This window comes from Scophthalmus maximus, chromosome 8 (assembly GCF_022379125.1).
Source record: "Scophthalmus maximus strain ysfricsl-2021 chromosome 8, ASM2237912v1, whole genome shotgun sequence".
Classification (NCBI taxonomy): Eukaryota; Metazoa; Chordata; class Actinopteri; order Pleuronectiformes; family Scophthalmidae; genus Scophthalmus; species Scophthalmus maximus.
This window is the reverse complement of record NC_061522.1, coordinates 680,001-698,299: the sequence shown is the minus strand read 5'-3', so window position 1 is coordinate 698,299 and position 18,299 is coordinate 680,001. Positions and strand designations below refer to the sequence as shown.

Sequence of the window (18,299 nt, the reverse complement as noted above, 5' to 3'; positions counted from 1 at the left end):
CAGAAGAACTCATTCACAGAACCTGAATATTGTTGAGAGGAAAGGAGAACACGTGTTTATGCACCTGGTCGATTAAAGGCCTCAGACACCCGAGCCCGGCCCATTTCGAGCACTGTTCACTCACGGAGAATAAGGTTACGTGATTTTTATTTTAATCACAAAAGGTTTTACAATATCTAACATACTCAAAACCAAAAGATTTTTTTTAATTGAATAAAAATGAAAACAAAAATAAAATCTGTAGCTTAGTTAAATGAATAATTAAAGAAATAAAATAAAAAGGGTAAAACGTGTCATCTGGTTCTCTTTTTCTTTTCCATTGCTAGTTGGATCACTGTCCTACCGCACCATGATTTATAAAACTCCAATTCTCTCAACATTTCTCAAATCTTCAGTTCATTTAAAAATATTTTTTCAAATTTAAAAAACCCTCACAATTTGTTAATGAAAGTGCGTCAGTGTGCGTCGTTCGTTCCGTTTGTGAGACGACACAAAGACACGACCAGCGTGATACACAACATATTCCTTTATTGTTGTTACTGATAAAACTCCCATTTTGAAAATAAAAACATGAAAAAAGGAAAACAACACTTGTGTCTGTACAGATTAGCTTCTATATTCTCTCTGTAATGTGTCACTGTACATTAATGAATAATAACAATAATAATTTACAGGCAAACAGTTTCCTTTCAGCTCCGCCTTTGGCCACTGACGACGACAATGACGACGACGGAATATAAAAGTGGAAACTTGCAGATCAGCTGCCTACGTCGCGACTGGCTAGTGTTATCGTTCATGAGGAGGCGTTGTCCCGACGTCTGGTTCCCACAGCAACATTTTTTATTATCAAAGTGTTACATGGTTAATGAGATGAAAACTGATTCTGTTGCTCCGGAGGTCGTTCGTCTATTTCTGTTCCAGTTGTTCAGTTTATTGTTCTGCTATAAACCTTCAGACTGTGAATAAAGATGGACGACATGGAGCCAAATCATCACGACCGCCCCCTGGTGTCTGGCTGCAGTACAGGTCATAAGCTCCGCCCCCTAGTGTCTGGCTGCAGTGCAAGTCATAAGCCCCGCCCCCTGGTGTCTGGCTGCAGTAGGTCAAATAAATAATTCCAGCGATGGTTTCTGTCAGAAACGGGCTAAGATGTCATGGTTGACAGCTGAGACTGACTCCTGATTGGTCGAAGGTGTGTGGGTGGGACCTCGATCACTACTACTGCAGACTCTCTCCTGCGTTACATCAGACCTCGGATCCCCGAACCCGGAAGTTGGAGTTCCGAGTCGGGAGGTCGTGATTCCGAGTCCCGAGCTCTGATGGAACGCGGCGTCTGAAGATATTTTTTTCTTAATTTCTGTGCAGTGCGAGGAAGTGGAGACGCGTCTTCCATCTTTATTCACAGTCAAAACCTGTATTTGTATTTTAAATGACGAGTCGCTAGTTTCAGACGAGGACATTTTAAAACAAATTGACAGAACCACAAACAACCGGACGTTGTTCGTTTCCTATGCGACGTCACAGGAACTGGAACTGTCCCGGTCGTGTTTGTTCTCTTGGCTCGACTCCAGGGTCAGAAAACTATTCGCCGACTTTCACTTTGCAGTTAGAAGTTTCCCTTTGACACACCGGTCAATAAATACATCTGCTTTTTAACCACGTAAAAACTGTACAAACAACTGTTTACATCCCTTTAAAATTTCCCACCAGGACACACGGCTGGTTCTGATCCAGACGACGAAGGTTCGATCGAGTCGAGAGGTGAAGTCACGTTATCAGGGGCGTAGCACCGAGTTCTGGGGCCTGCACATGAGCGGTCTCTGTGGGCCCCGCAGTTATGGCGCTGATTCATTTATGATTCTGTGTGTGTGTTCCAATACACTCCTACTATGTTCAGGTAGTTAAAGTTACAGTTAGCTAGCTAGCGAGCATTAGCAGCTACCTAGCTGAGTTCGACAAAGCTGCTAATCCTCGCTAGCTAGCTAACTGTAACTTTTACTACCTGAATACAGTAGGAGTTAGCTAGTTACTATTGAAACACACAGAATCATAGCTAGCTGTCGTAGTAACAGTTTGCGAACAGCTAGCTCACCTTTCTTTTGAAAGAAACTAAATAAAAGTTGTTCAGTCTCTCAACCAATGTATTCATCCAATTTTGAATTTATACTATGACACTTATTACAAACAAAAGACAGAGTGCTACGCCCGTGACCACGCGTCTCCTCAACAGCAGCAGGAAACCCCCAAAAGTAAAAACATCACTTTTCAAGTAAAGCAGCAGAAAAACATCCTTAAAATCTACGTCCGTCACCAAACACACAGTCACTTCTCCAAATCATAATCATAATAACTACACAAAACACAATGTCTTCGGGCAGTCAGCGTGTAAAGCAGGTACAAATCTGTTATGTCACAACTAACTGAGCTAATTAGCATTAGCAACGTCGGCGGTCTTCTCGTCGCCTCGGTTTGTATCTTCTGGCTTCAATTTGGCGTTAAAAAAAACGAGAAAAGGCATCACCGCAGGTTCGATCTCGCTGCAGTTTGTGGAAACTTTCAATAAATATAAAATCAGAAGCAGCAGGTTTTCAAACGGAGTCGATCGAGACGACTGAAACACGTTTGTTTGTTTGTTTGTTTGTTTGTTTGTTTGTTCTCGACATGTTTGGTTCGGGCGACGCCTCTCGAAGCGTCACGTGACGTTACATGATGACATCACAGAGCTGCCGAGTCTTCGACCACGTTGAAGAGTTTCATTTCAGAACAAGTCGAGCTCGTCTCCTGTTGGTGCAGGGTCGGAATTTATGACAGAAAATACAGAGACGGAAATATGGATCGACCTCGCCAAACAGCGTTCAGCAAAGCTTTTTATTTTGAAATGAAACTCTTCAGGTGTTTGTGATCTGACCCGACGTGACCTTCAGGTCAGCGACTCTGGACCACCCTTTAGGGGTCACAACCTTTGACCTCTAACCTCCTGCGTTTACTACTGTCCCGTCTCCACACGTCTCCAGGCCACAACTACTCTCAACTTAACGAAATAATCAAAACCACAACAAAGTGTGAGTCGTCTCCCGGTCCAATCAGAGTTCACATGAAGCTAATGATCTGAGGAAAAAAGGCACATTATCATGACAGACATTTCAAAGTGACACCGACAGACACCGGGAGGGGGGCGGGGTCAGTGATGGGAGGGGGGCGAGGACTACCTTTTCCAGATTCCAGCATAAAATGTACTGAAGTTTTCCTGCTTTTACTTTTTGCCTATTCCTTTTTTTTTGTTTGCTTGTCATTCGTCGTCTCATCCGGAGGTTGGTTTGTTTTCAGGACCCAGGCCAGCCGGAGTCCAGGAGGTGGGCGGGGAGAGGCCGGAGTCCAGGAGGTGGGCGGGGAGAGGCCGGAGTCCAGGAGGTGGGTGGGGAGAGGCAAGAGTCCAGGAGGTGAGCGGGGAGAGGCAAGAGTCCAGGAGGTGGGCGGGGAGAGGCCGGAGTCCAGGTGGTGGGCGGGGAGAGGCCGGAGTCCAGGAGGTGGGCGGGGAGAGGCCCAGGTCACCGTACAGACTCAAGAGGTGGAGAAACAAACTCCTCGATCTGTCCAAAGACTCCGCCTCCTTCCACCACAGCGTCCGCCGAGTTCCTGCCAGGCGCTGTCAGGTCATACGAAGACCTTGGCGAGTGCGTCGGCCCCGGCGCTGCCGATGTAGCACTTGGTCGGGTGGAACGCCACGGCGTGGATCGACTCCTCAGACTTCTTGCGGTGGGCGGTGAACTCCTGGATGCACGTCTTGCTCTCCATGTTCCACAGACGGATCGAGCAGTCGTGACCTGGGAGGGAGGAGGGACAGTCAGTACGGGGGGCGGAGTCATGATGTCACGGCGTAGCAGCCTCCGTCAGGTTCACTGTTTTAACGTGAACCTTAAACTTCTGAATGAAGCCAAATCACTCATCACCTCCACCAAGGACAATCTGTTTTCTGTGCTGTAGTATAGTACTGGTGTAAAGTTCTGTTGTATAGTTCTGTAGTAAAGTTCTGTAGTATAGTTCTGTAGTAAAGTTCTGGTGTGAAGTTCTGTAGTATAGTTCTGTAGTATAGTTCTGTAGTATAGTTCTGTAGTATAGTTCTGTAGTAAAGTACTGGTGTAAAGTTCTGTAGTATAGTTCTGTAGTAAAGTACTGGTGTAAAGTTCTGTAGTATAGTTCTGTAGTAAAGTTCTGGTGTGAAGTTCTGTAGTATAGTTCTGTAGTATAGTTCTGTAGTATAGTTCTGTAGTATAGTTCTGTAGTAAAGTACTGGTGTAAAGTTCTGTAGTAAAGTTCTGTAGTAAAGTTCTGTAGTATAGTTCTGTAGTAAAGTACTGGTGTAAAGTTCTGTAGTAAAGTTCTGTAGTATAGTTCTGTAGTAAAGGTATGTAGTATAGTACTGGTGTAAAGTTCTGTAGTATAGTTCTGTAGTAAAGGTATGTAGTATAGTACTGGTGTAAAGTTCTGTAGTATAGTTCTGTAGTAAAGTTCTGTAGAATAGTACTGGTGTAAAATTCTGTAGTAAAGTTCTGTAGTAAAGTTCTGTAGTATAGTTATGTAGTAAAGTACTGGTGTAAAGGTCTGTAGAAAAGTACTGTAGTAAAATTCTGTAGTAAAATTCTGTAGTAAAGTACTGGAGTATAATACTGGAGTATACTTCTGTAGTATAGAACTGTAGTAAAATGCTGTTGTAAAGTTCTGTAGCATAGAACTGTAGTAAAATTCTGTAGTACTCTGTAGTATAGTACTGTAGTAAAGTACCATAGTAAAGTTCTGTAGTACACTACTGTAGTAAAGAACTCTAGTAAGGTACTATAGTATAGTTCTGTAGTAAAGTACTGTAGTATAGTACTATAGTAAAGGATTGTAGTATAGAACTGTAGAATAGTTCTGTAGTACTCTGTGGTATAGTTCTGTAGTATGGTACTGTAGTAAAGTACTGGTGTAAAGTACTATACTACTCTGTAGTAAAGATCTGTAGTGTAGTTCTGTAGTAAAGTACTGTAGTATAGTTCTGTAGTAAAGTTCTGTAGTATAGTACTGGAGTAAAGGACTGGAGGAAAGAACTGTAGTACTCTGTAGTACGGGGTGTATCTGTGGATACTCACTTCCAGACATGAGGTACAGTCCGTTTGGATCCACAGCGAGACACGTCACTGAGTCCAGGTGAGCGACCATCGAGTGGATCAGTTTACCTGCAGTCACATGATGAACAGGCTTTTATTGTGAAATGTTTCCCCTCTGGTGATACCGACCACACAACACAGACACCGACCCAGTCAGTCAGCTGTCAGTCAGCTGACGGGTTTGACGTACCTGTGTTGTTGTCGAAGAACTGGATGTGTCGGTCCTCCTGAGCCGTGACGGTGATGGGCAGCGTGGGATGACTCAGCACTTTGTTGATCCTGCAGGGGGCGTCTGTCGGGACAACGGCAACGTCAACGTCCGACTCGGGTCAGTTTGATCTTAGGAGACTTTCCCTCCACGACTCGGCGCGGCTCTGTGATTGGCCGACTCGACTTACCTGGCGGTCCGGCAGAGTCCAGCTTCAGGACGAGCTGCTGCGTCTCCATGTTGAAGAGGCCGATGTGTCCGGTGCTGAACGACGTCACCATGTGGGCCGGGTCGCTGCTCACCACGTCCACGGAGGTCGGAACACCGAGCTCTGACACGCACACACAACACACACTCGTCAGCTGACACTTCTCATCACTTATTAAGTTACAGAGCAAAAGATCAATAGACAGCAGAGGAAGGAGTTGATCAGTTCCCTGTCATGAGACGAGGAGTTGGATTATTCTACTTTCTGACCAGTTGGTGGCGCTAACCACGTGGACCGCAGCGCCCGTTCTCACCTCCGCGCTCGTTGAACACGGCAAGAGACGGCGCGGTGCTGGCGGCGTCCCACAGCCGCACTGTCCCGTCGGCCGAGCAGGAGAGGAGGCGGTGGCTGGCCGGGCTGTAGACCACACCCCACACAGAGTCCGTATGGCCGCACAGCGCCCCCCGCAAGACCGACGACTCTGCAGCGGCAACCACACAAACATTAAAACAGTCACGTGTACAGACGTGAATGAACCTGAACGCATCGCCGCGTCGAACTGGGACGTACCGTACGAGTCGTAGGGGTCGACGTTGGGGTTGGGGGTGTTCCAGCTCTGGATGGTGCCGTCCACTCCACCGCTGAAGCACTGCTCTCCACTCGCGCTCATGGTGACGCACAGCACGGCGCCACTACGCACAAGATGGACGTTAATTTGTTTCTGATTAAACTCAGGCAAGAAACGTAGAAGCTTTTTTTAAAAATCACGGCAGACGTAATTTGTGTTGTAGAATAAACGTGGAAATGTCTTGAGCTTGTTTTAACCACAGACCTGATTTCAGGCATCGAACCAAAAACCCATCGACCAGAACCTTCGGACTATTCAGTTTTAGTCCGAACCAAAATTGCAGGTGTGAAAGGTTCTGGGGTCGGTTCGTTAGCAGCGAGGAAACTATTTGTTGGATGGTTCCGACTTTCGGACGAAGAAAAAGGACCGGAAACGGGAAAGTCTTCCCGCGCACGTCAGGACGTAGGTTTGTCACGTAAAGTTCTTCAGTGCGTCTCGCAACATGGCAACGTGAAACCAGAACTAACCAGATCAAATGTTTTAATGTAACAAAAACACCAGCGTTGGTATGAATACGTCCTCAGTGGTTTTCCAGGTTTTAGCCTCAAGGTCGAACCAGGAGCAACTGGACCTTGGAAATACAACCAGGTCCAGTTGCTCCTGATTCTATGACCTTGTGGTTAAAACCTGGATATCTGATGCTGTGTTCCATTCGACCTCGGACCCCGGAAGTTGGGGAGGTGATTTTATTCCGACCTCCGACTCGGAGGGGCGTTCCAGCTGCAATTCCCGACTCTGAGGTCATAATTCCTAGTTCTGAGGTATAATGGAACGCAGACTTCCAGGTCTCGGGATCGGCTCCTGCAGTGTTCCTCACCTGTGGCCTCTGAACGTGTAGATGGGCTCCACGTCTAAAGCTGCACATCTGGAGGATGAAAGGTGAAAGAAGTGTCAGACGAAGGCCTGGTTCTCCCTCACTTGACTTTATATACGTGAACATTTGGGAGCCTCACTTCTTGGCGGGCGCCGTCTTCTGGAGGTTCCACAGTTTGAGGGTCTGGTCCTCGGAGGCGGTGACCAGGACCGGCTCCACCGGGTGGAAGGCCAGACTCCGGACCGAGTCGAAGTGGCTCCGCAGGGTGAACTTGGGGTTCCAGGTCTTCCTCAGGGCGTCTTGGTTGTTGCTGATCTGAGGGAGGAGGAAGAGTCACAACGTCTCTGAGCTTCTCACCTAGAATGTTTCCAGAGACGGTTTCTGAAGCGTCCACTCGTTTGTTTGGACTCACGTCGTACGCCAGGCTGTCGGCCTCGTTGGCGACAGTCAGTCCGGCCAGTTCTCCCAGTCCCAGCTCGTTGGACACCGCCTCGTCCACTCGTCCCAGGATGAAGGACTTCCCCGACGACGGCAGGAACGTCATGGCCTCTGGGGGGGAAAAAAAAAAGGACGATCATGTGTTTGACTCCCGTGAACCGAGCAACCGACACTGATCAGGTAAAGATGGATGAGGATGGCGGCAGGTTTACCGTCGTCTGGACGTCCCGCGTCCTGCTCACTGAGTCTGGGGACACTGGGCCGGGACGGGGGCGTCACCGGAGGCTGCAGGGAGGGAAGATCCTCAGCATCGCGCAGGTTCGCCAGCATGTCCTGAAGCTTGGCTCGGTTCGGTCCTGGAGTAGGAGGAGGACAACGAAGAGGGACAGAGATGAAAAAATCAGTGAAGTGAAGGTGAAGAAACGAGCAGCAGCAACAGGAAGGAAACAGACACATGATGAAATCTGCCCGGTGACGAGTGAGAGGGTGAAATATACGAGCAGCTGATTGGTTAATAAACAAAGTGTCAGCGTCTCAGTCAGGTGAAGAAGGACGGAGGTGATGGAGGACGGAGATAAGAGGACGGGGGTGATGGAGGATGTAGTTGATGGAGGTGACGGAGGAACAGGCCTGGTGGTGCAGGACTTACTCTTCACCCCCTTCTTGCACTTGCGCTCCTTCCTGTACTGCTCCTTCAGCTGAGCGATCAGACCCTGGTCCACGTCCCAGGACAGTTCACCCACAGGAGACTGCTCGTCCTTCTCTACAGGCCGGGGAGGGGGGGGGGGGGGGGGGGGGGGGAGATGTAGAGACATACTGTGAGTGTCTGGATGAACTACAGCTCACATCCACCAACTCTGACAAAGTAAGTTTGTAATTGTGTATGTGTACGTGTGTGTTTTTGTATGTGTGTGTGTGTTTGTGAGTGTGTGTGTGTGTGTGTGTGTGTGTGTGTGTGTGTGTGTGTGTGTGTGTGTGTGTGTGTGTGTGTGTGTGTGTGTGTGTGTGTGTGTGTGTGTGTGTGTGTGTATGTGTTTGTGTTTGTGTGTGTGTGTGTGACTGTGAAATGATGAATCACGACGTGCGTGGGAAAGATTTTCTGTCACGGCCCCGACGACACTGAATGTGTTGCTAGGTAACAGCACAGGAAAAAGGGGACGCTGAGTGTAAAACCTCGGAGGCGTGGACACGTCACCAGTCGGGAACTTTACTTTGTGGAGGGACAGTTGTTATAAATAGAGAGGAACCTTTGTACTAGTTTTGTTCACAGGGGAGCAGGAGGAAACACCACGGAATATTTCATGTTCTTTTACATAGAAAAAAAGGACCATATTCTACAACCACTTGACCGTGAACTGACGCTGCGTTCGACAGTGACGACTGACAACAGTGACGACAGACGACAGTGACGACAGACGACAGTGACGACAGTGACGAGAGACGAAAGACGACAGTAACGACAGTAACGACAGTAACGACAGTGACGACAGTGACGACAGTGACGAGAGACGACAGACGACAGTAACGACAGTGACGACAGTGACGACAGTGACGACTGACGACAGCGATGAGAGACGAGAGACGACAGTAACGACAGTAACGACAGTGACGACAGTGACGACAGTGACGACAGTGACGACTGACGACAGCGATGAGAGACGAGAGACGACAGACGACAGACGACAGTGACGACAGTGACGACAGTGACGACAGTGACGACAGAGACGACAGTGACGACTGACGACAGTGACGACTGACGACAGTGACGACTGACGACAGCGATGAGAGACGACAGACGACAGTGACGACAGTGACGACAGTGACGACTGACGACAGCGATGAGAGACGAGAGACGACAGTAACGACAGTAACGACAGTGACACAAGTGACGACTGACGACAGCGATGAGAGACGACAGACGACAGTAACGACAGTAACGACAGTGACGACAGTAACGACAGTGACGACAGTGACGACAGTGACGACAGACGACAGTGACGACAGATGACAGTGACGACAGACGACAGTGACGACAGACGACAGTGACGACTGACGACAGTGACGACTGACGACAGCGATGAGAGACGACAGACGACAGACGACAGTGACGACAGACGACAGTCACGACTGACGACAGTGACGACAGACGACAGTGACGACTGACGACAGTGACGACTGACGACAGCGATGAGAGACGACAGACGACAGACGACAGTGACGACAGACGACAGTCACGACTGACGACAGTGACGACAGCGATGAGAGACGACAGACGACAGCGACGACAGCGACGACTGACGACAGCGACGACAGTGACGACTGACGACAGCGACTGAAGGCTGCCGACAGTGACGACTGACGACTGAAGGCTGCCGACAGTGACGACTGACGACTGTGACGACAGACGACAGTGACGACAGACGACAGACGACAGTGACGAGAGACGAGAGACGAGAGACGACAGTAACGACAGTGACGACAGAAGACAGCGATGAGAGACGAGAGACGACAGACGAGAGACGACAGACGACAGTGACGACAGACGACAGACGACAGTGACGACTGACGACAGTGACGACAGTGACGACTGACGACTGACGACAGTGACGACTGACGACAGTGACGACTGACGACAGTGACGACAGTGACGACTGACGACAGTGACGACTGACGACTGAAGGCTGCCGACAGTGACGACTGACGACTGAAGGCTGCCGACAGTGACGACTGACGACTGTGACGACAGACGACAGTGACGACAGACGACAGTGACGAGAGACGACAGACGACAGACGACAGTAACGACAGTGACGACAGTGACGACTGACGACAGCGATGAGAGACGAGAGACGACAGACGACAGTAACGACAGTAACGACAGTAACGACAGTGACGACAGTGACGACTGACGACAGCGACGAGAGACGACAGACGACAGTAACGACAGTGACGACTGACGACAGCGACGAGAGACGACAGACGACAGTAACGACAGTGACGACTGACGACAGCGACGAGAGACGACAGACGACAGACGACAGTAACGACAGACGACAGTAACGACAGTGACGACAGTGACGACAGTGACGACAGAGACGACTGATGACAGACGACAGTGACGACAGACGACAGAGACGACTGATGACAGACGACAGTGACGACAGACAACAGCGACGGAGGGAGGATCTCTACGCTGACTGGCTCGCTAATTTCTTGTCTTTGCTACTCACGGGAATTAATTTGCGTTGCGTCCGGCGTAAACTCAGCAGAAAACATTTTTTTCCCTCAGTCGCCTTGTGATCACTGCTCATTGACAAGTCGGTGAAGCTGCTGCGTATGAATTTTGATCTGAATATGTTCTGCTCAGTTCGGACATTAGAAGAAAGTAAAGCTCTGTAGTAGAGTTTGTTCTCACCCCACTCAACGCTGTCCTCGCCGCTCCTCGACTCGGCCGACCCGTCCTGCTCGTCCGGACCGGCCAGGAAGTCGAAACCCTTCAGGGCCTCCTCTGTGTCGGGGTCGTCGCTGAGGTCAGAGGTCGTGGACGACGGCGTGGACAACGGCTTCTTCTTCACCATCTGGTGAAAAGTTACAAAACCAGGAAGAGCCTCAGACACAGAGTCAAAAAACCCCGACCGGACGTTCCAATCACACTGTGCGCCCCCTAGTGGTCACAGGTGGTACATGACCGTGTGTGTTGTCGTACCGTAACCAGGTCCAGGATGGTTTTGTCGCGCCCTTCACTGTCGTCCTCCTCCTCCTCGTCCTCGTCGCTGAACTCGGCAGCAGCGCTCTCGATGAACTTGAATGCCTCCAACGCGGCGGCCGAGTCGGACACGTCGGGTTTACTGGCGGGAAGCGTCGGAGGAGACAAGGTGAGTTAAAGGCGGCGTTAGAAGAGAACTTACAGTATCACAGTGAAGCGCCACGCGGTACCTGGCGACCACGTCGCTGTCCTTCAGTGACGACGACGGCTCGGTGCCGTTCACCATCAGTTGGGTTTTGCTCTCGGACGTTTGGTCTCGTCCGGTCAGACCGAGCAGCGCCCTCACCCGCTGAGACTTCACATCCAGGATGGTGTCCGTGTAGCCCACCTCCTGCAGGTACCTGAGGGGGGGCGGAGCCACACAACAGGAAGCGGCTCAGTGTTGGAGCCCACAGCAGGAAAATCTCCAGAACATTCACAGAGAGCAAGTGGGACATTCTAGAAATGTTCTTGCTGTCGTGAACGTTGTCTGATCTGGAAGATCTCCTGCTGCGTTGGTCACATGTAAACAGCAAAGTCCAGAAAGGGTCTGGACACAATTCTCCTGCGTTCACGTCTGAACACAGGTCGTGTGGATTAGACTGATCAGTCGAGGAGTCAGCTGTCTGTCTGTCTGATAGAACATGGACCTGTCTGTCTGATAGAACATGGACCTGTCTGTCTGTCTGATAAAACATGGACCTGTCTGTCTGTCTGATAGAACGTGGACCTTTCTGTCTGTCTGTCTGATAGAACATGGACCTGTCTGTCTGTCTGTCTGTCTGATAGAACATGGACCTGTCTGTCTGATAGAACATGGACCTGTCTGTCTGTCTGATAAAACATGGACCTGTCTGTCTGTCTGATAGAACGTGGACCTGTCTGTCTGATAGAACATGGACCTTTCTGTCTGTCTGTCTGATAGAACATGGACCCGTCTGTCTGCCTGTCTGTCTGTCTGTCTGATAGAACATGGACCTGTCTGTCTGTCTGTCTGATAGAACATGGACCTGTTTGTCTGTCTGTGTAATAGAACATGGACCTGTCTGTCTGTCTGATAGAACATGGTCCTGTCTGTCTGTCTGTCTGTCTGTCTGATAGAACATGGACCCGTCTGTCTGCCTGTCTGTCTGTCTGTCTGATAGAACATGGACCTGTCTGTCTGTCTGTCTGATAGAACATGGACCTGTTTGTCTGTCTGTGTAATAGAACATGGACCTGTCTGTCTGTCTGATAGAACATGGTCCTGTCTGTCTGTCTGTCAGAAAATGGACCTGTCTGTCTGTCTGATAGAACATGGTCCTGTCTGTCTGTCTATCTGTCTGTCTGTCTGATAGAACATGGACCTGTCTGTCTGTCTGTCTAATAGAACATGGACCTGTCTGTCTGTCTGTCTGATGGAACATGGACCTGTCTGTCTGTCTGTCTGATAGAACATGGACCTGTCTGTGTGTCTGTCTGATAGAACATGGACCCGTCTGTCTGTCTGTCTGTCTGTCTGTCTGTCTGATAGAACATGGACCTGTCTGTCTGTCTGTCTGTCTGATAGAACATGGACCTGTCTGTCTGTCTGCCTGTCTGTCTGATAGAACATGGACCTGTCTGTCTCTGTCTGATAGAACATGGACCTGTCTGTCTCTCTGTCTGATAGAACATGGACCTGTCTGTCTGTCTGTCTGTCTGATGGAACATGGACCTGTCTGTCTGATAGAACATGGACCTGTCTGTCTGTCTGTCTGTCTCTCTAATGGAACATGGACTTGTCTGTCTGTCTGTCTGATGGAACATGGACCTGTCTGTCTGTCTGTCTGATAGAACATGGACCTGTCTGTCTGTCTGTCTGTCTGATGGAACATGGACCTGTCTGTCTGATAGAACATGGACCTGTCTGTCTGTCTGTCTGTCTGTCTGATGGAACATGGACCTGTCTGTCTGTCTGTCAGTCTGATGGAACATGGATCTGGACAAGGGGGCAGACAAATACACACAGTCACACCGGCTGCTGGACCGGTGGATTGCTCTGGCGTCTTCCGCCTCGCCGCCAACACCGGGTACCGATGAATTGTTGGTCGTCGGGAGCAGGGAGACAGAAGCTCCTCGCTCCGGGACAACACGGTCAGAGCCGCTCTGAGGTGAACAGAGGAGGTGGATGGCTCGGCCGTGTGTCACTCAGCCAATCAGAAGAGAGGCTCATAACACCAGAAAGGCACAACATGGGGCACTGAGTTCAGGAGTTCAGACGAGGAGATGTGAACCGCTCTTTGTTACGAGAGTCAAAGCTCAGTTCTTCATCACTGGACTTAAAAAGGTCAACTCTGGTTTTTAGCCAAGTCTTTTATTTCGGGCACGACCGATATATTGATCGTGTCAGCGCTTATGTTCAGCGATATTAAATCTTTTATTGTACAGAATAAACAATGTGCAGTTATGTTTACATTTAACGTAAATTAAATTCTGTACATTTTCTTCATAAGGCTCTATATATATTTGTGTTTTATTTTTATTTATAGTTCTTTATGATAAAGTTTATGGTTACATTAAAATATCAAGCCTCAATTACATGTTTTTGTCATAAAGGTTTGATAACGACATCTTACAAATCATTGTCAGATGATATATATATCTATATATCTATAGATATATATATCTTATTTTCATGTTTTTGGCTGCAGGGAAATTAAACGTACGTCCAGATGTTTTCACCACTGACAGAATTATGATTCATACAGTCACATCCTTTTTGTTTCCCCACAACCTTAAACCCTAAAAATGGTCATAATCAGTATCAGTGTTTACGTTTACAGACATGAAAACTTTTACTTTGCAGAATAAACAATGTAGAAAAGATGCAGATTCATGTTTATACTTTATGTAAACAAATTAATAATAATAATTCTAAATGGTTTAAATGTAAAATGTCAAGCCTGTATTACTTTTCTTTGTCATAACGATAACATTTTTTAAATGTATATATCTGTCAATATATCGTTATTAGAACAATAATAAATACTCCCAAATATTTTCATCCGAACAATTCCATATCAGTCCGAGTTTAAAAGTCTGACACTTTATGAACACGCCTAGTTGTTACATGTAAGCAGCTGTTTGGCTGGTTACTGGATCACCATGGTTACACAAAGACATCAGAACATGAGACCCATGTTGAACAATATCAGGTTTATCATTTTAAACTTCATAATCTGCAGAATTCTCCCTCACTGTAAACGGTGTGGACTGTACCTTCACTCTGACTCCGGACCCTGAAAGTCTCATCCACAGTTAATCCTCAGAGGACGACGAGGTTCTGAAGAACATCAGGGTCCGTTCACAGAGGGGGGAGGAGGAACAGCCTCCCCCCTCCTCCCCCCTCTGTACCAGCCTCTCCGATCGCAGGAGGCCTCACACAGTCCTCCATTCACTGACACACACACGCATGCGCTGCTACAACACAGTGACACACACACACACACACACACACACACACACACACACACACACACACACACACACACACACACACACACACACACACACACACACACACACACACACACACACACACACACACACACACACAGAAACTGCAGTTTCACATCACGATCAACGTGACAAGCTCAAATGTTTATTTCTATCATTATCATTACATTCGATCTGTAGCCGACTCGTTCTCACACCTGAGGAAGTGTTTTGATGAAGGTGACGGTGCGTTTCATTCGCCCGGCTGTCGGTGGTGTCACGTCTCCTCTGTTCACGTGTCAAAACAGACATTTGATCCAGTTTCACATTTTTACATCCTGGTGGTTTTTAACTGAAAAGATTCTAACACCAACATATAAACATGAAGTCAATCTATCAATCAATCATCAAACCATCATGACAACAAGCCCTGTTCATTTAAACATATAAAACATTGTGTCAAACTGTTTCCATTAACAGCGTCTGAATTCACTGTGATCAGTCAGACACACACACTCTCTCCTGTGTGTGTGTGTGTGTGTGTGTGTGTGTGTGTGTGTGAACTCACTGTCTGAGCAGCTGGCGTCCTTGTTTCCAGCCGAGCTGATGGCTGCTGTTTGGAGGACTGGGAGCTTCACTGTCGTTCCCCTCATCTGAGAGCGACACACACACACACAGACACACACACACACACACACAGACACACACACACACACACACACACACACACACACACACACACACACACACACACACACACACACACACACACACACACACACACACACACACACACACACACACACACACACACACACAATTACCAACATGTTTCTGTACAGACACTCATTAATTCCCAGAGTCTGTGCAGCCTGATGTTCACTGTGTGTCCACAGGTGAGTCTTACCTGAGTCATAACTTGGAGCTCTGATCTCCCCCTGGTTCAATTCTGTTCCATATTTCAGCTTATGGTATTTGGCCCTGAGGGGTAAAGCACGCACACACACACACAGACGCACACACAATGATTTTTAAAGAAATGTAAACTTCAGGCCCTCAAGCAGGTTCTCAGTGTCTCCTGATCCTCTCGGCAGGGGTTTGTGTTAAACCTCTTCATATTTAAATGTAATATATATATAAATATATATATATATGAGACACACTCACCGCTCCTGCTTGAGGGCGAACTCCAGCATCTTGATGCGTCTCACCAGGTCTTTCTTCAGGTTCTCTTGACCTCGTCTCTCCCCCTGCAGGAAGGAGATCTGAGCCTGGAGGGGACACACAGAACTGTCACTCACACAGACTCTCCACCAATCAGGAGTCAGCGTCAGCTGTCCATCACGACGTCTCATCAAATAACTGATGAGAAGCAAAATGATCAGAAACATGAACATACATCAGTGATAACAACGACCTCACACGACATGGAGGGGGCGGGGTTAATGACCGTACTGCAGTCAGACACCAGGGGGCGGGGCTTATGATCTGTACTGCAGCCAGACACCAGGGGGCGGGGCTTATGATCTGTACTGATAAAGACGATCACTGCCTGTATGTAAAGACGATCAGTGACTGTATATAAAGATGATCACTGCCTGTATATAAAGACGATCACTGACTGTATATAAAGACGATCACTGACTGTATATAAAGACGATCACTGACTGTATATAAAGACGATCAGAGACTGTATATAAAGACGATCACTGACTGTATATAAAGACGATCAGAGACTGTATATAAAGACGATCAGAGACTGTATATAAAGACGATCACTGACTGTATATAAAGACGATCACTGACTGTATATAAAGACGATCACTGACTGTATATAAAGACGATCAGAGACTGTATATAAAGACGATCACTGACTGTATATAAAGACGATCAGAGACTGTATATAAAGACGATCACTGACTGTATATAAAGACGATCACTGACTGTATATAAAGACGATCACTGACTGTATATAAAGACGATCACTGACTGTATATAAAGACGATCAGAGACTGTATATAAAGACGATCACTGACTGTATATAAAGACGATCAGTGACTGTATATAAAGACGATCACTGACTGTATATAAAGACGATCAGTGACTGTATATAAAGACGATCAGTGACTGTATATAAAGACAATCACTGACTGTATATAAAGACAATCACTGACTGTATATAAAGACAATCAGTGACTGTATATAAAGACAATCACTGACTGTATATAAAGACAATCACTGACTGTATATAAAGACAATCAGTGACTGTTTTGTTGTGACTTGTTGTTGTCTGATGAGCATCTTCATCCATCTTATTGGATCCAATTACAGTCTGAGGAGCCTGGGAAACGCGCGCGCACGCACGCACGCACGCGCGCACACACACACACACACACACGCACACACACACACACACACAGTATATATCAGACCAGAGGAATTCAGTGTGTGTTTGTGTTTCTGCACTCATGCCAGATACCACCTACGCTTGACACTTCTAAATTCCACTTACTTTGTGTGTGTGACAGAGTTAGAAGCTGCCCTCACACTCACTTCTGATAGCGTGTGTGTGTGTGGGTGGGTGTATTGTTCACTATTAGAAATATCTACACTTCCTGGTTCTCCTCAGCCTCCCACTGCTTCAGGTTTCTCCTCCAACTCAGAGCTGTCAGCCTGCCGCGGGTCAAAGGTCGACACAACCAACAGCTGATGTGTTTTTCTGGAACTTTCTCCAGGAACTAGGAACAGAGACCAGGTTCTACATCAGGTTTAGGGAATATTTTAATCCCCAAAAAACGTCCTGTCCCGGGAGGGGAGGGTGGGGTTAGCACTTCCTGATAGTACAGGAACCTTTGGGGGCGGGGCATGTGGAGCTGAACATTTCTGATAGGCCTTCAGCTTTTTGTAGTTATATAAATCTTCGCTCCTGGGACCACATGTCCAGCTTCAGGTTCCATCTCAGGGTTTCACGGTCACGGCTGATCTCGTGTTACTGACATCTACTTGAAACCAAAACATAAACCATACTCGCTCCATCCTGTCATCAGATATTTTTTTGGGAGATCCAGCATCAGCCCGACTCCGGTGCCGTGAGCTGCGGCGTTTGGCTGCATCCTGTCCCGGGTCGTGTCGGGCCCAGGGCAGAGTGTGTTCATGTCAGGGGAAGTGTTGGCTGAACGCCTGGCTAAACAAAGCCTGGCTACAGCGCTGAGGCGTGGTGAGGAGTGGCGTTCGCCGCCGCCAGCGGACGCCCGTCTGAAAAACAAGCAGGTGTGCATGCCATTCCTTCTACGGCAGCTTCACACAGACACACGGGCAGAGAGAAGAGAAAGATGGGGCGCTGACGACGAAGGGGAGGAGGCTGAGGTACAGACACCCGGGTCGAGCCAGGCCTCGTCGTCAGGAAGTCTTGTTGTCAGGGCTGAAGACGGAGGACCGTCGAGTTCAGCCGTTACATAATAAGACGCTCAGAGTTTTATTTACTTCTATAGAGGATACTCGACGGTCCTCTGCCTTCAGCCCTGACAACAAGACTTCCCGTCGACGAGGACAGACACCCGAACGTCTCGGGACAAACAACCAAACCTCCCAAACTTCTTGGGACAAACAACCGGACATCACGGGACAAACACTCGAATATCACGGGACAAACACC

The 18,299-nt window shown here is 48.0% G+C and overlaps 1 protein-coding gene across 1 annotated transcript in view; it reads right to left on the bottom strand.

Annotated features, from left to right (window-relative positions):
* Positions 1 to 511: 511 nt before the first annotated feature.
* Positions 512 to 18,299, bottom strand: part of strn (striatin, calmodulin binding protein) — a 22,205-nt gene continuing 4,417 nt past the window's right edge. Inside the window, exons 2-18 of the mRNA XM_035637700.2 lie at positions 15,812 to 15,915; positions 15,552 to 15,625; positions 15,213 to 15,297; positions 11,380 to 11,550; positions 11,150 to 11,291; positions 10,859 to 11,021; positions 8,093 to 8,206; positions 7,656 to 7,799; positions 7,418 to 7,554; positions 7,145 to 7,320; positions 7,009 to 7,056; positions 6,134 to 6,255; positions 5,877 to 6,044; positions 5,546 to 5,686; positions 5,338 to 5,439; positions 5,130 to 5,216; positions 512 to 3,824 (exon numbers count right to left, since the gene is read on the bottom strand). Coding sequence (XP_035493593.2) covers positions 3,655 to 3,824; positions 5,130 to 5,216; positions 5,338 to 5,439; positions 5,546 to 5,686; positions 5,877 to 6,044; positions 6,134 to 6,255; positions 7,009 to 7,056; positions 7,145 to 7,320; positions 7,418 to 7,554; positions 7,656 to 7,799; positions 8,093 to 8,206; positions 10,859 to 11,021; positions 11,150 to 11,291; positions 11,380 to 11,550; positions 15,213 to 15,297; positions 15,552 to 15,625; positions 15,812 to 15,915 — 2,148 coding nt within the window. The 3' untranslated portion in view covers positions 512 to 3,654. The remainder of the gene's footprint in view (positions 3,825 to 5,129; positions 5,217 to 5,337; positions 5,440 to 5,545; positions 5,687 to 5,876; positions 6,045 to 6,133; positions 6,256 to 7,008; positions 7,057 to 7,144; positions 7,321 to 7,417; positions 7,555 to 7,655; positions 7,800 to 8,092; positions 8,207 to 10,858; positions 11,022 to 11,149; positions 11,292 to 11,379; positions 11,551 to 15,212; positions 15,298 to 15,551; positions 15,626 to 15,811; positions 15,916 to 18,299) is intronic.